Source organism: Lissotriton vulgaris, chromosome 11 (assembly GCF_964263255.1).
Source record: "Lissotriton vulgaris chromosome 11, aLisVul1.2, whole genome shotgun sequence".
In the NCBI taxonomy this organism is placed as follows: Eukaryota; Metazoa; Chordata; class Amphibia; order Caudata; family Salamandridae; genus Lissotriton; species Lissotriton vulgaris.
The window spans coordinates 487,501,643-487,522,473 of record NC_141699.1 but is presented as its reverse complement, the minus strand read 5'-3'; the positions used below and the strand labels follow the sequence as shown (position 1 = coordinate 487,522,473).

Below are 20,831 nucleotides of genomic sequence, written 5' to 3'. Positions count from 1 at the left end.
TACCGATAGAGATTAGGATACATGTGCGCGGCTGCGCACGAACATTGCCTTCTTGCCGGTGGAGTCATTTCCGGGTGTTGTGCTACACTCGGCGTTCTTGTGTGTGAATTTTGGTTCTAATTACGAACCGGCGACTTTTTTACGTTTTTCTTTATTTTCCTTTGTGGCCACGGAGTTTTCGGGAAGCGGGGCATGCGGAGAGTTTGATTTGTACAACAGGATTGCTTACGGGGTTTTTTTTAGTCCAAGGACCTTTTTCCCCTAACGTGCACTTAGAAGCAAAGAACACTAAATTGGAGTGGTGTTCCGTCTTGAAGGCTTCCTCCCTGCTCTCAAGAAAAGGAGTCTCCTATGCTGCCCTGCTGAAATTCACAACGGGTAAGAAGGAGGGTAGAGGTTGGGTTTGGTGCAGGGTGTTGTATGTGCTTAGAGAGACAGACCCGGAGGGGATATTTATAAGTGCTCCTTTCTGTTTGTCTCTCCTCTGCAGGGTACGAAATACATGGTATGCTAAAGAAAGTATATGAGATTAATCAGGAGACCACCTGGACCCCCGAAGCCTTCCTCTTCCCTGGGATTATTATTTTTTACTCTTCTCTCTCTCCTGACCCAGGCTGTAGAGTACATTGGTATTTATATCGTGGCCTGCAGTTTGTGTGGGGGTAGAGAGAAGGGAATATCATCGCTCCTGCAGCGTGGTTCCAAGTGGGTGATAAATTGACAGTTCTCAGCTGTTTAAACTCCGTTTTTCAGCCAGGTAAGCCAGACATATGCCCCCTGCTTTATAATTTACTATTTCTTTTGCAAAGTTTTTAATTGTGTCAGTAAAAAATTTATTTTTTTAAACATTTAGGTAAACTTTAGCCTAGGGAGTGCTGCGTGATTTAAAAACGACATGCATTACTGGGACTGGGCCTATGCAAGCAATAGTAATAGTAATGCAGCTGGTTTTGGCATGTTGTTTCTTTTCACCAGTGGGTGCATTTACGTGAAAACAACATTCTTTTCATTTTTCCCTTGTCACTTTAACAAGTTGGCGTCGTGCACAACACTTACGCTGGTCTGTGCAGTGCTGTGATTTTGAGTTTGTGGGCTCGACGCAGGATGTTAACTCTAACTGCAGCCTCCCCCCACCCCATCGGGACATAATTTCAGGCTAGACGGATCTGAACTTCACACTTACCAGTGAAGCCCTCCAGTCATGTGCATTTGTGACAGGCTGGAGGAGAGGCCCTGATTGCATCCCTAACATAAAGGTTGTCTGTCGCATGACAGCGCTAGCACCAGCAAGCAGCCCTGTAACACTTTCAGAGAGCAGAGCTGGCAGAGAGGATCTGAGACTGTGTGAATCGCTGCTCAGGTGCGAGGCCATCCCTGCTGTGTCAGTGTACAGTGGCCTGGAGACTGCTGTTGTGGAGCACTTCATGAGCTCTTTTAGTTCAATATTAAACCGGTTAAATCGTACTGGTAATTTTGCATTCATTTATCACTACGGGCCCTCGTGTTGAAGTTTGTGCCCTTCCATTTGTGCAGAAGTTTTAAGATCTTTTAAGAGTTTTAAGAGTGTTTTGTCGCGCAAATTGGTGTCATTTCTGATATTTACATTTCCCTCATCTTCATTGCTTGATTTTACAAACAAGAAAGTGTCACTCATAGTCACTGTATGCTGTCATAATTACATTGAAATTATGAAAATGTCACATAGCAATCTGAAACCTTGTCAGCTATGCACAGTTTAATAATTAGTGCTTGTGTCAGCGCCGCACAGTCTGATCATTTCTGATAAATTATTTCAGTCACACACAATCAATTTAGTTTAAAATCTGCAGGCAGGGCTGCTCTGTCTCATCATCCTTCTGAGTAAGCCTGGTTAATCAGCAGATCTGATTTAAGCATCTGATGTGTGGATTGGAACTGCAGGCATTAGAGTGAAGGGAAATGTAGGGGGGCATGTTGTGGCACTGCCGGACAGTAGGGTGAGGTGGACACGCCAGGCAATGCGGCTTAGGGGGGACAAGGTTGATGTGTTCCATACTGCTGCATGCCCAGGGTGTAGGGAGAGCAAGATGGATGTATTCTGACACTCCCTAAAGTGAAGGGCGGGGAGATGTGTTCTCATGCTGACACAGCAACGGCATGGATTGGTGTCAAGGGTGTTAAGGGAGATGTGCTCTGCCCGCATCGTGTCATGGAAACATGGGGGCGTGCTCTTATTTGACATACACAGATATATTTTCCATTTCCGGGTTTGATTTCAGGTGCCTTTCCGCTACGGCTCTGCATCCTGATGGGTGCTGGTAAGGCAAGTTGGCGGGGCCTGGGATTCTCAAGGAATGAGAACACATTGGTTAAGAAGCTGGAACTGTTGAAAGGCCTGGATGCTTTGGTGGATGGTGATGCTGTAAACCTGCAGAGTCGTACTTTGTTGTTGCTATAGTGGCTTGCTGCTGTTGTGGGCCACTAGTGCAACTCTCAATTAATGCAGGCTGGTACTAGGTTGGTGACAAGATACTCACGTCTTAGAAATCTCCCTTGACTTGAATTGAACTTAGCTTTTGCACACGCTCCAACTTAGATCGGCACCAAGCAGTAGGCACTAGGAGTTTGGCAGAAAGTCTCTGACTGCAATGGTGTGGGTCTAACTGTTGAGACTGGTGTGACTCTGTTTTAAGGCCAGGCTATATGTGTACCACCCTGCCCCCACCTCCCCTCAGTAGTTCATGCTGTTCTGAGTTTGTCATTGCATTATTGTACCTCAAGTCAGAGCACATCACGTTTGTGAATGTCCCCAATGCTTTAATGGGGGGACCATGATGTTTGGTCATTTAAAGTCAGCTGTAGATGATGGATACCCGAACAGTGTCATGTATGTGTATGTTTGCATTGTGCTAAGGAGATTACCAGGTAATCGTTCATGCATCTCTCTGATGGATGTCGCATGCAGTGTTTCTGAGTCCCCAGATAGATTTTGCAGTCTGTGTGTTCTCCTTTGTACTGCCGGTCACCGGTGTATTCAACTGTGTAGCCTTGGACCGTGTCATGTATGTGCATGTAACTTGCGTGATTAATCAAGGTAACTATTAACGGCAATACTACGTGTCTCTCGGACCTCTTTCAAGTGCTCGTCGTACTTATTCCCCAGCACCCCCCCCCCCCCCCCCCCCACCACCCCCCACCCTCAGGGGCGGCAACCTGTGGGATAGCCCCGGGCGCCACAAGCTCTAGCTACGCCCCTGCATCACTGCTCTACAGGATGTTTTCAAAAGGAGTGCGCAACATTCCCTCGTGTGTATGGGGGCTTTGCCGCATCAAAATGAGGAATCACTTTGCCTTCGTGCCTGCAACATATTACAGACGCAGGCACAGAGGCAAGTAGGAAGTAAGTTGGTTCCCGTGATATAAAGCTGAATACAAAAAAACAAAATGATAATAACACAGGTTATTATCCTTTCATTTTTTGCATTCAGCTTGGAGATGAAGCAGTGTGGCACACTCTCCGCCTTGGCGGAGGAATCCCCTCTTTAAGGCACCCTTTAAATTCCGGTCACGTGGTATTGGATTTTAACAGTTGCTATAATAATCACCTTCCCATCCATGCACTGGTACTTAGCGCCAGAGTCTAGCACATAAAGTAATGAAGTGTCACGCCCAGGTGCCCTGTAAAATACTTGTGAAACTTGGCAGTTATCAAGATGGCTTTTGTTACTCTCAGCTCTAAGTCAAGGCCCACTAGATGGAGCCACTAGATGGCGGAAGAGCCTCGTGACTTAATATACGAAGGGTTTGAAACTTTGTTTTTCTTCTATGTGTATTGAACAGTAGTTCATCTGTTAAGCACACAGAGATATAAACCGTTTTAAATTAGCACTAGCAGGAGTCGGTGAGGAAAATAGAAATAAAAACATGTTTCACCCAGAGTCAAAAAGGACCCTGCGGAACTTCAGAAAGGAAAGACTCTGCGGAGGCAGAGCTGTTTACATGATATCAAGCCAATACGCGACTTGTTAAAATCTGAAGGTTGTATTATTTATAATAAGGTCTTTGTTAGCCAGAAACCCACATCCGTCAGACAGCATCTGGCATTGCACACTTCACTATCACTCTCCATCCAGATTTGAAGTTGTAAGAATGTATAGATAGGAAGGGGGTAAGAGGGAGTAGGCGTTTATCAGGGATACCCACTTTTCCCTACAATAACATAGGTTTTTTTGCGACTGTTGCACGTTCACTAGTAAGTTTGTTAGAGTGGCCTTGCTACAGTTTTTTTTTTTTTACCGAGCCAGGGGTCTCTAGCCTCATACAAGCGTTGTCAACCAGAGTGGGCCAGGCCTTTTATTCCGCCGATGGCCTGGAGCCCCTGGAGGCCGGTTTCCATGGAGGGGCCGCTCCGGAGGCCTTATTTATGAAGGCCTTGCGCCGCCGGTGCGTCACTTTTTCCCATTTTAAAAGTGGCGCACCGGCGGCGCAAGGCGTTCATAAATAAGGCCCCTGGTGCCTCTGTCAGCCTCCCCAGCTCCCCGAGGTTAATTGAAGCGGGTACAGGGAGGCTTCAGTGTGGGGGAGGAGGGAGGGGGGACATAGATAGGAAGCGGTCAAAGAGGGGGAAGAAAGAGGAGAGAGTGGGATGGATGATGGAGAGAGATTGTGTGAGGAGTCGAAGGGAGTGAGGTTGGTTTGAACAATTTTGCCAGGATGGCTTCTGGTTTCCCAGTCCAGCCCTGTAGGCTGTGGCAGGGCAGATGGGCCGTAGCGGGCATCGGGCATTTTTCTGGGAGGCTTGACGGATGGTGGTCAGTTCTGCAGCAGTGGGGGACATTTTATTTGACAGTGGGGGGCGGTTTTGCAGTGGCGCTGCAATATCGGCCCCCAGTACAAAATGTGGCAGTGCTTCACACTTGCTCTGGGGGGAATGGTCTGGTCCTACAAAACTGCCAGGGCTGCTTTGGGTTGCCAGTCCAGCCGTGGGCAAAGTGGGCGGGATCTGAGGGGCGCGACATGCCTATATATATATTTTTTTATTTAAGATAAACAATTCCTCTACTATTTGTGAAAAGACAGCCGTACCGGGCTAACAGTTGAAATATTGACAGTTGAAATGCTTCAGATGAAATGTAAGGCAGAGAGTCTCTTGCGCTTTGAAACTGCAGGGGGGGGGGGGGTGGGGGGGCAGACAGTTAAACAAGAAACAAGCCTTTTTGCCAGGGTGACTGCTCTTTTGAAACAAATGTAAATGTGCGCAACTGGTTAAGCTGCAAATGTAAAGGGAGTTTGGAAGCAGTATTGACTTGAATTGATTGAATCACTTGAAGCTTCCTGATGACACAGATATGCTTTTTGAGTGCAATTGTAAAAGAGTTTACCAGCTGAGCTGTGAAGTTTGTGCTTTTAAAGGACAGTTGCACCATTTACAGTCTGGGTATTACTAAAATCTATATTTGGGAAGCACTTTTTAATCTAGAACTTTTGTGCATTTTTTAGCATCCTATCTTATCCTGTGTGTAATGCAAGTTTAAAATAATAACTTACATATTCACAGTGCTTTCTGTCACATACTAGATAGGAAGTTTTAGAACTAAAAATGGCCAAGCCATAATTCTCCACTGCACCAATCAGGATTACATTCTGTGTCTCTCTGGTTACACACACAGTCCTCTGCTGTGCAATAACTAACAGAGGTATCATAATGTACAATGGTGCATTTCCAACTGATTAACCTAACTTGCATTTATTTTTCATTCAAGTTGTTCGTTATAGTATATGTAGTTACCTGAACGGGAAAGACTGAAAAAAGTTACATAATATGTTGTTGTTTTTTGCCATGCCTTTGACACCGCCCACACACCTACTAACCCCGCCCCAATTGTGGGCCACATCACAGTTCCCATACTTTTTTTCTAATGTTCTTCAATTATTGCCTGTTGGCAACATGCCTTCTGGATTGTCAGGGCGTAATTAGGCATCTAATCCAAGAAGAGAAAATGGCTCACCCATTGCTGAATCGCGGCGCAATGTGATTATTAGTTTGATGTTTGAGTCTGCCCTGGGTTTCATCATATGTATCCCTATTCGTATTCTTACCTATATGGCAGCTATACATCCAGATGCGCATTCCATCGTAGCGACACCGGCACTTCATCACGTTGTTCGTGTAGTCCGTTTCCGCCACTTCGAAGTTGGGATTGATGACCACCTGGAGGGAAAATGCACAGTTCTGAGAAATGTGTGCAGTGATTATGAAACAGCATTTGCAATGAGACTCTGTGTGCCATATTTCTGGTAGTGGTGTTCTTTTATTCCTTTCAAAAAGTGACCACACTGATAGTTGTCCACTCACCACTATACAGGTAAATGAAATGTTTGGTGGGTTCTTACAACATGGGTTTGTGTAATAATTCATCCAGAGACAATGAGTAGTTTACAACAGGCCCCCATTAAGCCGAATTGCACTTAATGCAGAGTAAACCCAGCTGAAAGAGGCAAAGAGTGTATTATCATTTATTATTTCAGAAGTGTTTTCCAAATTCCAGGAGTTTTTTATGCAGCATTTAAAACATTGCTTACCTGCAGCGGTGGTCTATACATGTAAGAGCAGTATGGCGTGGCAAAACGGGATTTTGGGAAGTCGACAGACGATGGAATAGGGGAAATTTAAAATATAAATAATTCCTATTACATAGTCTGTCGACATCCCCCTGCCTTGCCACGCCACGCCGCGATTACCTGTTATAATTTGTTTGCAGCGTGTAGTGCCCTAAATTCAAATGCTATGGATTGAAGTATCACATTTTTTTATTTTAAAGTGTTCCAGTTGAAGCATGCCGAGAATAAATTGTAAGTACATCCCCCAAACCCTAGTGAATAACTACTGTAATAACCAGTGGTTCACCTCCAGATGGAGGAAAGCATACAGCAAATAAAGAAACCCAATGAGGATGCTGTCCCGTTTTTAAACAGGGGGGAGAACCAAGATATACTCCCTCACAGCTTGTGTACGTGAATGAGAGTTTTTTTATTGATAACCGACACAAACGTTGCTAACCCAGGTTACTCAGGTCAAGTGATCCATTCCCTTTGATATTTTGTACTAATGCAAGGAAGCTGAATGTATTATAATCCCTTCTTTCTCCCTCCTCTTGATGTAATTTATTGTATAATACTCAATTCTTTGGGCTGACTTTCATAAGGTCTGTTGAGGGATGACAATGGTGTTGAAAAGTTGTAGATGAAATATAACAATTTGGCACTGAAAATACAGATTGTTCTGTTACAGAGTAATCTACTTGGTCACTTCAGGGTGCTTATGAGGAGAAATGTAATGATCCTGAATTTGGTGATGAAGGGGAAGAAATTGACTCAGCCAACATCATAAAAGGTGACAGAGCAAGTCCCCAGCCCACGAACAGGCTTCTGGACTCCTAAGATTGTGATACTCATGGGCACCCACAAGTCTGTACTGCCCAGGACAGACACTACACCAAGGGTCTTCTCCACACCTTCCAGTAAAGACACAGGGGACTACCCATGAGAGTATAGTCTTTGAATAGAGCGTTGACCCCATGATAATGTACAACCTTGAAATGAAGACCAACCTCAGTCTAAAGATTGACCCCACAATTCAAAGCTGCTCATACCATTTTTTATTCCACACACATAATTGAATCGGATAACATTGAAAAAGGGATGTTTCACACAGTAACAGAACCTGGAACTAATAATGACCCTACAAATATTACCCTTCTTTTTCTTTGTCCTTTTTCCTTTTGAACAAACTTACCATAATCTAAGTCTCAGTCCTTCAGGAAGGCAAAACATTCCATGGAAAGCAACTTTGACGTATTTGAGTAGGTTGCACGCCTTTTGTCACTGAACGCACTTGGATGCTCATCACTCGCCAGTTTTTCATATCTATATATTTGTGGTTGGTGAGGAGGACAAAATACGGTGCCCCAAAAGAGCAGTTGTTGACCACCAAACTTCCATTTTTGGTGGTACAAAATAAGCTAAACTACACTGCAGTTACCTGGGAGGTCAAGCTTCTGTAGAAAAAGCAGTACTTATCAAGGGCTTGGAGCCCGGATTTACTAATATTTAGCGCAAACCAAAGTTGCTGTGCTTCCTTGCTTAAAAGGGAAAGTGAAAACATGTGCCATATGTACTATTTACTCTTCCCCAGCAATGCTACATTTTTGTCTGTCATATGCCAACGCACACACCTTTACATCATAGAGCAAGGATGTGTGTGTTTCTTAAAGAATAATGCCCTAAATTATGGGGATTTGACGTAGGGCAGAGCATGCCCTATGCCAAAGTGAAACCAAGGCAAGAATGCATTGTATTTATGCTATAAGGTGCATTCCTGTCCTTTCCCTCTGTGCTGGTGCCTATGTTGTTAGAAGGATTGTTTTTGTGCAGGAAGGGCCCCCTGCCTGTACAGAAACAATCCTAAGAAGTGTTTTCCTCTTTCTATGCATGCTGTACAATGCAGCACACATAGAAAGAGGTAGGGGAGAAATAAAGTTATTTCTCCTTGTTATGCCTCACCTCAGGAGGCGTAAGGTTTTGGTGCTTCCCCAGGTTTGCATGCTCTCATAAATCTGGGGAAGTGTCAAAATCCATAGGTGCTGCTTGGGAAACCAACTGCAATGCCATTGGATTGCCTCCTGAGCGCAGAGTAAGGCAGCACAGCAATTTGTGCAGCCTTTTCTTTCTCCATATCTATGCAGTCATTTAAAGCCACGCATAGTGGCTTTGCATGGCCTCATAGATATGATTTTTGGATTGCGCTGCTGGTGGCACAAGGGGCTCATAAATATGCCTCTAAGATTGTAGCAAAAAGAGACCCTTCCAGTGCATAAACAATCCTTTAAAACCTTGTTCACCTTGTACGTGTGCTGTACACTGCACCACACATACCAAGTTGGAAAAATAATTAAATCTTTTTCCTCTTGTTACGCATGCTCCGAGGAGGTGCAGAATTTCGGAGCAAATCCCTATATACGACTGTTAGGAGGTAAGGATCAGAGCCAAAGCCCATGGGCAGTTGCATTGGTACGCCTGTACAACACCCATGGAATGCCCCCGTGACGCACAGTCGCGCAAAGTAGCACATAGCACAACCTTACGTTACTTTGGGAAATTTTCCAAAGCAAATCCTGATTTGCGTTGGATAGTAAAGCCCACCACAACACTTTGTCCCTGATATGAGTCACTTTTGTGACACAAACCCGGCGCAAAGCATTCGTAAATCTGGGCCTTAGACTTGCAACTGTTATATTCCAGATGATGACTGACTGCTCAAAGGCAGTCTGCTAGAGTGGCAGGACCCCACTGAAATGTTCTACAGTCACATTCAGCCCAACAATTTATATTTCCATTAAATGGTCTTGTGAGTAAGATGAGGCTGTAGGTGTTGTAGCTACACTAGCTTGGAACCAAAGGAGACAGGACACCAGCAGCAGTAGGCCAATCTTAATACATATGGATCTAAACTTCTTTTTCAACCAAGCAGAACCCAGTGCATCAAATTTGGGCACTGCACTCCACTGCATGAACAATTTGTAAATATGCCCCTGTTGTCCCTATTACACTGTATGAATCTTGATAGCATCCAAGCCCTACTATATAAAAACCTAAACTAGACTGAGCACAGTCAAACATAGTTTCTGCTATATTTTCTATGAAATACTGCAGAGGTTTCTCCAATTTAATTTGCTCCTCAACAAAGGTTTATATGTGAGGAAAAAAACATTGAACTCATCTCATCTCTTCCATAAATCAATCTCATCTCTTCCATAAATCATTGCAAGTGAATGTTGTTTTTGTCCTAACTGGTCCATCGTTGGGAGCTTAAAACTGAAGAGTGAGGGTTGACATATCTTAAAACACAGAAGAGAACTTTCAGCTCGACCTAATGTTTTTGTATAGTATGACTAGAGAGTATGTGAAAAGGTTAGAACATTATGCAGCCTTTGGCCTTTATTTTGAAGAAACAATCTTTGTTTAACACCGGTCACATCTACCCATTGGCAGTGAATATCATACCGATATGTATCGAAGTATAGAACATTCATGTCAAAGACTTGACTTGATGTAATAAATAGAGGCCATTTGAAGAGTTCAGAACATTTAAACAGCAACATTTTGTATGTATCTGAAAGAAGTAACTACTTTAACAGTGATCACGTCTATGCATTGGTAGTCAATATTATTGTTGATATACATCTCGATATATATTGAAGCATAGAACATTCATTTTGTCGACATTTCTTCGTGCATACAAAAAATGTTGCCATTTGAAGACGAAGAATGTTCAAAATACATCTTTTGGTCCATACCTGGAAGAAGTAATCTCCTGGTTTAACATCTGTAATGTCTATCCACTGGCAGTCAATATCATGTCGGTATACATCGAAGCAGCCAACAGTGATGCCCTGCTCCCCAAAGTTAGCACACTCATATTGCTTCTGGATATCTGCAGGAAAATAAATGTTGTTGGCTTCAGTGTGTTGTGACATTTTAAGAGATTTACTAAATACACCTTCATGTTCTCAACTTCAGCCAGTAGACCCCATTTGAATAAATGAACACCTAGTATGCATTCCGGTCACAAATATTTATTCGGTGCTGGAGCACCATATGGCAAAGAAAAAAACTGAAGAGAAGAATTTGGTAAAAGGCACATTAGTGTCAAACCTGGCTCCCTCGTTACCTGAGAAAGGGTCTAGATTTCTTTATTTCTTTATTTAACTTCCTCCACTGACAACTTTACCTGTACCACTGACAACTTTACTTGTAACCGTTTTTTTCTTTCCTTTTTCTTTTCATACACCTCAGTGTTTGAATGTGTGTTGGGGATGGTGGGCCACATTTGTTTGGATCATATCATCTAGGGCCGGCACAAAGGCGATGGGACCCGAATTCTGAGTGAGGGTGTGGGGAGGGGTACTGTGTTTGGAAATAATATCAAACTCACAGGTTTAAAGGCACCTGATGCAGAGTTGAGAAATGTCAAGAAAACTCTAGTGATTAATGTTCCTGCTGGAGAGAGAGATGAGTTTTGTCTTGTGACAGTTTTTACACATCATGAAGTAGTTTATAATCAAAATAGAATGAACCACGTGTCTTGAACAAACCAGGGTCTGTAAGTTTTGTGCAAAGGGCCTCATACACTCTAACCCATGGGCAGCGGTATATCTTGATTCTCAGCTTGAGAAGGTAGGTGATTGGTTTTATCATTGGGTCCTTTTCACCGGAGTTTCCCATTCTCCAGGCAGTCAGCCTTCCTCCGCCTGGAGGGAGACCATCTGGTTCTCTGACGGTTGTGATTTCAATAGTATAAGTGGAAAAAAGTGATTAATTAAAAATACCTCATATCCTGTACTCTTATTTTATTCGTCACGATGGGGTGAGATAAATAACAGTGTGTGGTGCTCTGGTGGATGTGTAAGTGGTCCGCCGCACCTATATAACGATTTCAGTGGTCGACATGTTTCAGTCAATGGGTGTCTCTAAAGATTGGAAGAACCAGATGGTCTCCCTCCAGGTAGAGGAAGGTTGACTGCCTGTAGAACGGGAAACTAAGGCAGAAAAGGAGCCAATGTAAAAACCAATCACCTAACCTTCTCAAGCAGAGAACCAAGATATACCACTACCCACGGGTTAGAGTGTATGAGGGTCTTTGTAAAACACTTATAGACACTGGCTTGTTCAAGACACGTGGTTCATTCTCTTTTGATTATAAACGATTAAGAATGGAAGCAGAATGAATCACTGTTTTTTCTCCCTTCTTTTGATTTTTGGACATCACAAAGTAGCACAAAGGGTTAATATGCCTGCATGCAATGCAGATCAAAGAACTGTATTTTATGTGGATAGCTCAATGGGTTACTGCTTTTGTCACAGAGATTTGTTTGTTACTTGCAGTTACAATCCTAATTTAGCACAGTGACATATGACCTGTCATCCAAGTGTTGCATGCTACCTGCATGGTAACAGTTAGAACGTTATATTTTTTCCCAGTCTTTCATTATTCTAATGTTGCTATAAAGGTTCATTTGGGTAGAAATATAGTCCTGTTAGTAAAGTCAACCCAGCCACTGCAGTACGTTCTAAATCCTATGTTTGTGCTTCTCCAGCCCAAACATTTAATATATACGGCCTACTAGTATGGATGATGTGCTTCCTACACCTTACAATCCTCATTGTGTTATGTAACATTTCCTACAGACTGATTTACACATGTATGATTCATTGTCTCTGCATGATATGTGTGTGATCTTAAGCACTCTGACACCCTACACTGGTATGAGTAGAACTATAAATCAGATGAGATGCATGTGAGTAAAGGGCTATGGAGAGATGAGGGGTACTGTTGGAGGCTGGTAGTTAGGGAATCTGTGGACAAGGATGTCATTGGGGGAAGGAGGGGTGCCAAATCATATTGTACCACCAGGTGCCACCAGCGCTAAAGCCATTCCTGATAGCATCCACAGACTCTTTCCAATTCACAGTTCCACAGTTTGCATGTCAGGGAGAATTAGGCCAAGGTCCCATGTTTAGCATAAAAAGGGGTGCATTATTGCACCCAGTAAATATCAGTTCCCCAGGGTGAGGTATTTACTGGGGGTGATTAGAACCTCTGATTCAGAATTAACCTGGGGAAATTTGGAATTACATAAAGAAAGGAATGCTTAGCACCCCAATTACCACAAGTATCAAAGTGTTCTACACATCCCCCCCCCCCCCCCCCATGCATTTTGGGATGTTTGACCTGCTGGAATGTGTCGGGAGAAAATTGTGAAGATACAGGCCGAGATTTACTAAGATTTTGCATTGAGGTTTCATCCCTTTTTTGGTGCATTCTCGACACAAAATTTATTTTGGGATTTACAAAGTCACGTAAAGCCCGATTTGTGTGGCTTTGTAAAAAAAATAAAAAGTAACACATGGTAGTCTATAGCACCAGGTATGCGTAAATGGGTGAAGCATGGGCGTTCCAGTGCATCCACCCATGAATTTTGACACAAATCCATAGTTACAAAGACTTCTAAACCTGAGTTTGCACAAAATGGTGCGCCTACTCGAGGCTGGCACATCAAGGTGAAATATCTTTATTTCCCTTTGTTACTTCTTCTTTGCATAGGTGCTGCAGCACACAGAGAAAAACAAGTGAGACTTTGTTTTTGTGAAGGAAGGTACTCTTTTGTGCACAAAAACTATCCCGACTTTAAGGCAGGCACACTTGCGATATGACTAAGTGTGCCAGGGTTGGCTCCAGGCAGCCAGTGCGAGAAAAGTGCAGAACTGTGCCATTTCTTTGTAAATATTTTTCACAGTTCTGCTCTCTCCCTTTCATGCAACACAGAGCAGTAACTTCCGTGGTTGCGTTGTGCTGCGTTGTTAAATCTTCTCTAAATTTGGCCACAATTTTGACTGAAAATTTTGAATTCAGATACAGCTGTTAACTTGTGATGGTACAGGGATTAGACCTCTTTCCCTCTCTCGGAAGCAGGGAAGGCCATACATGTTTGATTTCGTGTTTCCACTTGGAGGAGTGAGCTTGAATGAACAAAGATTAACTAGAGGCCTACTGTGATTTGTTCTTCTTGTGTACACCAGAATATTTGACTTCTGATCGTCCCTTGGAAAAACATTCAAAGTACAGCATCAGGATTCGCCAACATCTGTTTCATGTAATGAGCTTTAACCATTAAATTGCAGAACATGTACCTCTTGATTAGGGGGCTCATTTGACATCAATACAATGTAACCATACTAAGAAATGACACAGTTTGTAGGCGTTTGAAGGAAGTAGGTAACTTTAAGGTACTTACTAGTAACATTAGGTCTGAAGCTTAATAAATGCTACAGAATAAAATCATGTGTATTTCCTGTTATGTTGTGTTTTGGCATGGAAATCTAAGTAGTTTGTTTAAAATATAACAAACAAGCAGGTTGATCAACATTGGCATGACATGGATGTGTAAATGAAATGCCTGTTACAGAAACATCACAGGAAGGTAACACCACGTGAAATAAATGTGGTAGAGACTTGTAGTCACCGGTACAACTGGAATGGTGATTTTTAAACTTTATTTGAGAGTGAGAAATGAGTAACATAAACTGACATACATAGTTAATCCTATACTGGACAGCATCAGGGAATGCTCTTTCGCAGAATCTCAGTAAATCCGAAGTGAGCATCAACGCCTTTCAGGCAAACCTAGCTGGAATAAGGCCAAAAATATGACATGAAATGGAAGCTGTGGGTGCAGCTGAAAAAGCCCTGGGGAGCATATCATCTTCTCTGCCCAATTTATTCAGACATTCCCTGAAAAGTTTATGATCTCCTTACGCTGTAAAACACCTTTAAGGTCAGGGTCTTCTTGCATCATTATCTCTCTGGGGTGATATGTGCATCTACTAGTTCACTGTGAGCTCTTCTGTCTATGATACACTCTATGGGCTTGTTGTATCATTAAACGTGTCACCCTGTTGTGCTATGGGCATATGCTGATACTCTACAGTCACCTTTCTGTACAATATAACTCTATGATTTTGTGCATCTCTCTCTAAGTGTCTTCCCTCCACGCCTTGCACAATATATCTCTATGGCCATGGCCTGTATGTATTCAGTCTCCGCTGTTTTATGTGTCTGCCTAGTGTGGAAGCGTGTGCCAATGATGGTCATGGTGTTGATCAGTTTTTGCTGCTCTATTATCAGATGATTTGTTTCACTCTCTTTTGTGTTTACCATTTTATCTATATACCTCCTTTTACATGTCATGAAAGTGAACGCAGGATACTTCAGCAAAACTACTGGGCCCAGATCACAAGCACTATGGGTTAGGCTTTGTGAGACTTGGCCCTTTCCCCAAAATTTTTCGCCTTTTATTCCCCTTTTAAATCAGAATGCCCTCATGGTAACAACAATGTATAGGCCTTGTGTGGTGGAGAATGCCCTGTGTAGTTTAAAACTAGTGTTAAAATGCAGGTGTCTTATACCCCTAACATGGCTGCCACTTACCACTGCTGCTGCAGCGGGGTTTAGTGGGCGCATTCTAGTGGCTAGGGCCTGGCTGGAACCCTCCAAACAATGTATCAACTTAGCCTGCCAGCCTGCCCACAGGTAGAATGGTGGAACCTCCTGGAAGCCTCTGGAACCTTCTGGAAGAGGTGAGGTGACACCAACTGCCACTACCAACTGTCAACTGGCAGTATATAAGGAAAGGGAGGGAAACGTTCCTGTCAGAGTGACTGAGGGGAGACCTGGGGGAGGAACCTACGCAGGAGTTTAGGCAGTGGGGGCCTAGTCAGGGACTATGATACTGGAAGTGACAGGGCTTAGAGTGCTGCCTTACAAGTATTGAGGACTCCTGTAAATCCCCCCTGACCTAGCCCAGCGGAAGGAAACCCCCAGGGACCACTTGAAGGGATTGGCTGAGAAGAACTTGGAACACCAGCCACCAATTTATCCCACCCTTCAAGGAATAAGAAACCAAGCAACTAAACTAAGGGCGCAAGAAACATCATGCCAAGAAGAAACAAAATCACCACAGAACTATTAAGAAATCAACCAGGTATTGGCGCTGTGTCACTCCCCGCGCTCCCTGACGCCACCTGGGATCCCTTTAGTTGGTTTGACACGGATGTGTATCCTGTCCTGTTGGTCCTGCTGACCTGCTGCCAACTTAAATAAACTGTCTGCTGGCTAAGCGTCATATTGCCCCTCAAGCGCTTATCTACTGTGTCCCTGGGAGAAGCACTGAGCCTGCTGATGCTGCCAGAGTGTGCTGTGATCCTTGAAGCTGTATGATTTCTGAAGCGCTATATCTTCCTGAGCTGTTGTCCTGCTTTATCTGTTCTGGCACTTCATGTACTGCTAAGCGCTACCACTGTGCAACGCTAGCCTCCAGACTTGCTTCATTACCCTAGAGTCCTTCTTGGGGTGCCACCTGATTAGCGCTGAAATTCTGTCCCAAGCGCTGTGGAAGTGCTCTAGGCGCTAGCTCTACTGAGCGCTGTGATCTAAGAAGCGCCGCAAAGCTTACGGGCGCTTCATCTATTTGGATTGCTGTGAGGGGGAGGAGTGTTAACTGAATACCCGACTGCCATCGTAGAGCTGTGGGCCGGAACGGGCCCGAACGCGTGCAGTGGCTGTAGCGGCACCCGGAGCCTTGGGGAGGCAGCCACGATTGACTGGGGAGCCTCCTGCCCATTTGGAAATCTGTTGCGGCGGCCCCCGGTGTGAGGAGAGGGCCGCCGGAGTTCACGTCAGGCCGCGCTGGGCCTGTCAGGTCTTGAAGCCTGCATCCCCTATCACGTGACGGGGGCTTGCTTTGGTTGCAGCCCCCGCCGCGCACTCATTGGCCCGTGGGAGGCGAACCCCGCAAGCCGCGCTGCTACGGGCGGCTACGGGCGCACCTCCTCTATTCTGCCGCCTGATTGGTCCTGGGCCCGGGGAAGCCTTGGGAGGCCCGGGACCAGGAGAAGAGCCGGAGCGGGCGTCCGGGAGGAGTCTGCAAGCCCCCACCTGCCAGCCCCGGCCCCCGGAAGGCCGGTAATCGCTTGAGAGGCCTGTCAGAGGGCCTGCTCGTCCCCGAGGACGAGGGGGGAAAGCCTAGAATCACCGCGGAGGAGAGCAGCCTCCTCCGACTTGCCCCCACGGGTTTTCTGCTGCCTCGCGACCGGTGCTGGTGCTAACAGCTCCTTCCTGCACCGCGCCCGGTCGAACGAGACCCCCGAGAAATCTCCGCAAGGGCCCTGAAAGGGCCGAAGATAAAAGGTAATCCCCCAGGGGAGGAGGGCGGAAGGCCGGGTAAGGCCCCGTGTTCGCCCCTCCCCGGGGGAAGATGTCACTGGGCCCCGTTGGCCCTCATTAATTGCTGGAAACAGGTGACTAGGCCCCATTGGCCCCATATAAGGCCTAGAACTAGACAGAGCCCCAAAAGACACCTTGGGATCTCCAATGACAGAAAGTTAACCCTTGACTAGGGGAAGGGGAATTATTAAAGTAACCAGTTGGAATGTAATGTTGATCCTGGCATAAGGGATATGTTGGTTACCTGCTTTAGTGAAATGTTCTGTTGAAGGCCTTAAGGAAATGCTCCTTATCTTAGGCATGGGTTATTCCAGAGTAAAGAGATCCTCAACTTAGTTTGAGGGTGGATGACCCTGACTTAATGAAATGCTGTATTGAATGCCTAATGAAAGGTTCATTTAAAGATGCTTTAGTGAACGTCTATTGAAAGGCTCATTTTAAAATGCTGTATTGAATGCCTAATGAAAGGTTCATTTAAAGATGCTTTGAGTAATGCTCTAGGTAATGAAATGTAGCTGAAATGTTTATTCCTGAGAAAGGGAAGGTTTAACGTTGAAGAAATATTTTACTCTTATATAAGGCACTATTTATTCCTTCCAGCTAGCAAAGGTTGTTGCTGTGTAACGAAACGCTATCTCTTTCCAGACAGGATTACTGAAATGTACTGATGGGAAGCTTTTAAGGAGATAGATATTCATGTTGAAATGTTTACCCCTACTTCACTAAAGGTGTTAATCCGGCTGAAGGAATGGCTAACGCAATGCCTATCCAGGGTTCCTGAAATGGGCATATTTACAATGAAAAGGTTACGTCTATTGTTGAACTGCGTAATACCTACTCCTACTAGGGGTAATTCCTAAAATGGTTGTTCCTAATTAAGGAACTAGTTAAACCTGCACAAGGGACGTTTATACTTAGGAAATGTTTTCTCCACACTGAATGCCCGGTTTATTCCTGCACAAGGAGATGTTACTGTTTTGGAACTGTGTAGCCCTGATCTAGGGAATGTCTACTCCTACTAGGAGAGATGCATACATTGGTCATTCCTGATTAAGGAGATGGATATACTTGCACTAGGGGATGTTTATTCTAATGACATGTTTTCTCCTATACAGTGCTATATTTACTGAAACCTACAGTTATTTATTCACCTATTTATGTTTAGTGAAACATGGGTGAAATACCTGCAGGAACAAATGCCATGTTATTTGGTTGTCTCCTTAATGCATTTTTACAGGTGCTGTCAAGAAGCAAGGCGAAGGACAGGCCTGTGGTTTTCTGAAAATATATTTATCTAATATCTGATATTTATTGAATATTTACTATTTATCTAACTAATATTTATTGATCCAATATTTAATATTTATTGATTATTTAATATCTATTCATCCATTATTGATTGCAAGTTTTGAGACACATGTATTCTAAATGAATTTATGATTTCCCTGATCCTGCTCTATCTATCTGATTATTTATCTTAATACAAACCACTTGTTTTTATACAAGCTTTGGAGTGGAGTCATTTATTGCGTGCCCAGGTTTCTGTCTCAGTGTGAGTGTGTGCTGCATGATCGCTTAACACATGTGCTTTCGGATGCCTACCCGCTCGTGCCATGCTACCCTAGGGGACTGGTGACCCCAGTTCCAACAGGCTTGCATTACTATTGTTAACGCAAAGTGTTGTGGTGGAATCTACAGTTCAATGCAAATCGTGATTGTGTTAGATTGTACCCCAAAGTAATGCAAAGCTGTGCAATGCTCTGCGTGGGGTTGTTTTGTGTCAATGAGGCGGCCCATGAGTGCTGCATGAGCAGTGCCTTGCAGCCACCCATGGGTTTTGAAGAAAATCCTTATCTACCAAGAGTTGTAGATATGGAATGCAGCAAAACCCTGCACCTCCTTGAAGCAGGTGTAACGAGGAGAAACCTTTTAATTTCTTCTTGTTTATCCGGCTTCTTCTGTGTGTTATGCATTGTACAGCACGAATACAAAGTAGAAAATGACTTAATGCATAGTTTTTGTACAGGAAGAGGCTCCTTCCAGCACAAAACCTCAAGAGTTTCTGCGTTGCGCATGGCAGTCAAAAGTGCAGCAGCGCAGGGAGAGCAGAGCAGAGCCAAATCTTAGATGATATAGCACTGTTCTGCTCTCTCCTATTCATGCACTAACTTTTCTTGCTGCCCTGTGTTCTATGTAAATCTGGGCCTTTGTTTCCATTACTGCTTTCAAAGTTCTTCGCGTTTGGTTTAACCTAGGGAGTTAGGGAATCAGCATGGCGGGTGGGGTGATGATAGAAGGTGTGTTAGAAGGATAAGGCTGTGAAGAGTGAAGGAAGGGTCTCGGAAATAGGGGTTTTACCAGTGTATGAGGGTATTCTCTCATTAGAAAATACAAAATAAGAAGGTGACTGGTGAGAAGAGAATGCGAGGACGGGTATAGTTCTCCTTTGGTTGAGCCAGTAAAAGGTCCAGCCTTTAAAGAATACAGGTTGATAAAATTGTATATGTCCTTTTAAGACTCTCAGGGAACTGAGTGAGAGGGGTTCAGCACAGCCTGAAACACTGCAGCTCGAAGAGAGTGGAATTCATGATAGTTCTACCTGCTAAGCAAACAAAGCAATGATATGATTACTAAATAACTCCATCCATGTAAGCAAGTAAACATTGAGCTTTTGATTTACAACCAAGTGCTTTTTGGTAGTTGTAGTCTTGTATTTCTATCAATGAAATACATTTCAGTAACCTACAATATTACAATGCATTGATAAAAGAAAACACCAACACAGCAGCATTATGTGCTTAGTGGCATGGAGTTGCTTAGTACTCTAATACCTAGTAGCAATTCAAAAATATCATGCAATATTAATTCATTGACCTACAATATCTCCAGATGCTGCTCCCAGGCACACCCCTATTATGACATATATATAAGAAAGTCTAATGGATGAAAGTACATTTTTGCATCACAGGAGCCTTGATCTGGACTGTGCTGTGCCCAAACCTTAGGAATCGACCTAGTCCACCAAAAATCGAAAAGCATCTAAAAATAAGCAGCTTCACAGTAACCTTCCGAACAATCCATTAATTCACCATGGCTGGAGGCGAACGGGCTACTTCCTGAGCAGGATGAGCTGCCTTTTCTATAAGGCCCATGACCAGATAAGAATGTCTGAATAAGTAGGGCGGAGGAGATGATATGATAATAAATGATTTTTCAGCTACACAGACTGCTTTGACTGCATGCCATATCGTCAGTCGCAGACTCCTCCAATGCTGGTTTGAATATTTTTGCCATTGTTCATTTTGGTTTCTTGTCCAGTCCTGACAATTATTCTTTTACCCGACAAACCCCCCTGTGAGCGCAGTCTTGACTCTTCTGGGGCCGGCCAAACAGTCATGCGCACTTTGCATGGTCTTCATACAAGCTGCATTACAGCCTGCATAGAGAACATGCCCAGGCCCCCAGTCTCCCTCTGTGCGCCAAACCACAGCGCTCAGACCAATCACAATGCTGCATTGCAGCGTTGTGATTGGTCAGGGAAGCCTGGAGTTCTTCCTGGTTGCTGTTCTGCTTGAGACCAACGGAGGAGAGATGGAGCAGAGACGCGGGACGCGAAGATAATGTAAGTGATTTTTTAGTTTTTTAGCACACCCTTACTCCGGCCCCCCCACGCCTTGCCACCCCCGATCTGTGCCGGCCGCCACTGCATTCCTCTCTCTTTTCACTACCACTTCGGCCCCTCCTATGCACCCTGCTTGTCATATAATGTGTTTTAAGAATATATCATATGCCAGCCAGATTGTTGGAAAATCTATTGCTCCCTCCCTCCACCCCAATCTTACTTACCAAGCTATGCCCCTGCGAATTTGACCATGGTTCCAAAAGATGGGGATAGGTAATCAATCCTATTACTTTTATACAGTGCTAGGAAGTGGTAATGTGTAAAAAGGTAGTGATTTGCAAAACAGATTAATAAATATATAAATGCCATTCTATCCAGTAAGTATTTAAC

The 20,831-nt window shown here is 44.1% G+C and overlaps 1 protein-coding gene across 1 annotated transcript in view; it reads right to left on the bottom strand.

Annotated features, from left to right (window-relative positions):
* Positions 1 to 20,831, bottom strand: part of LOXL2 (lysyl oxidase like 2) — a 445,269-nt gene that overhangs the window by 15,441 nt on the left and 408,997 nt on the right. The window contains exons 12-13 of the mRNA XM_086943561.1: positions 10,335 to 10,471; positions 6,079 to 6,190 (exon numbers count right to left, since the gene is read on the bottom strand). Coding sequence (XP_086799687.1) covers positions 6,079 to 6,190; positions 10,335 to 10,471 — 249 coding nt within the window. The remainder of the gene's footprint in view (positions 1 to 6,078; positions 6,191 to 10,334; positions 10,472 to 20,831) is intronic.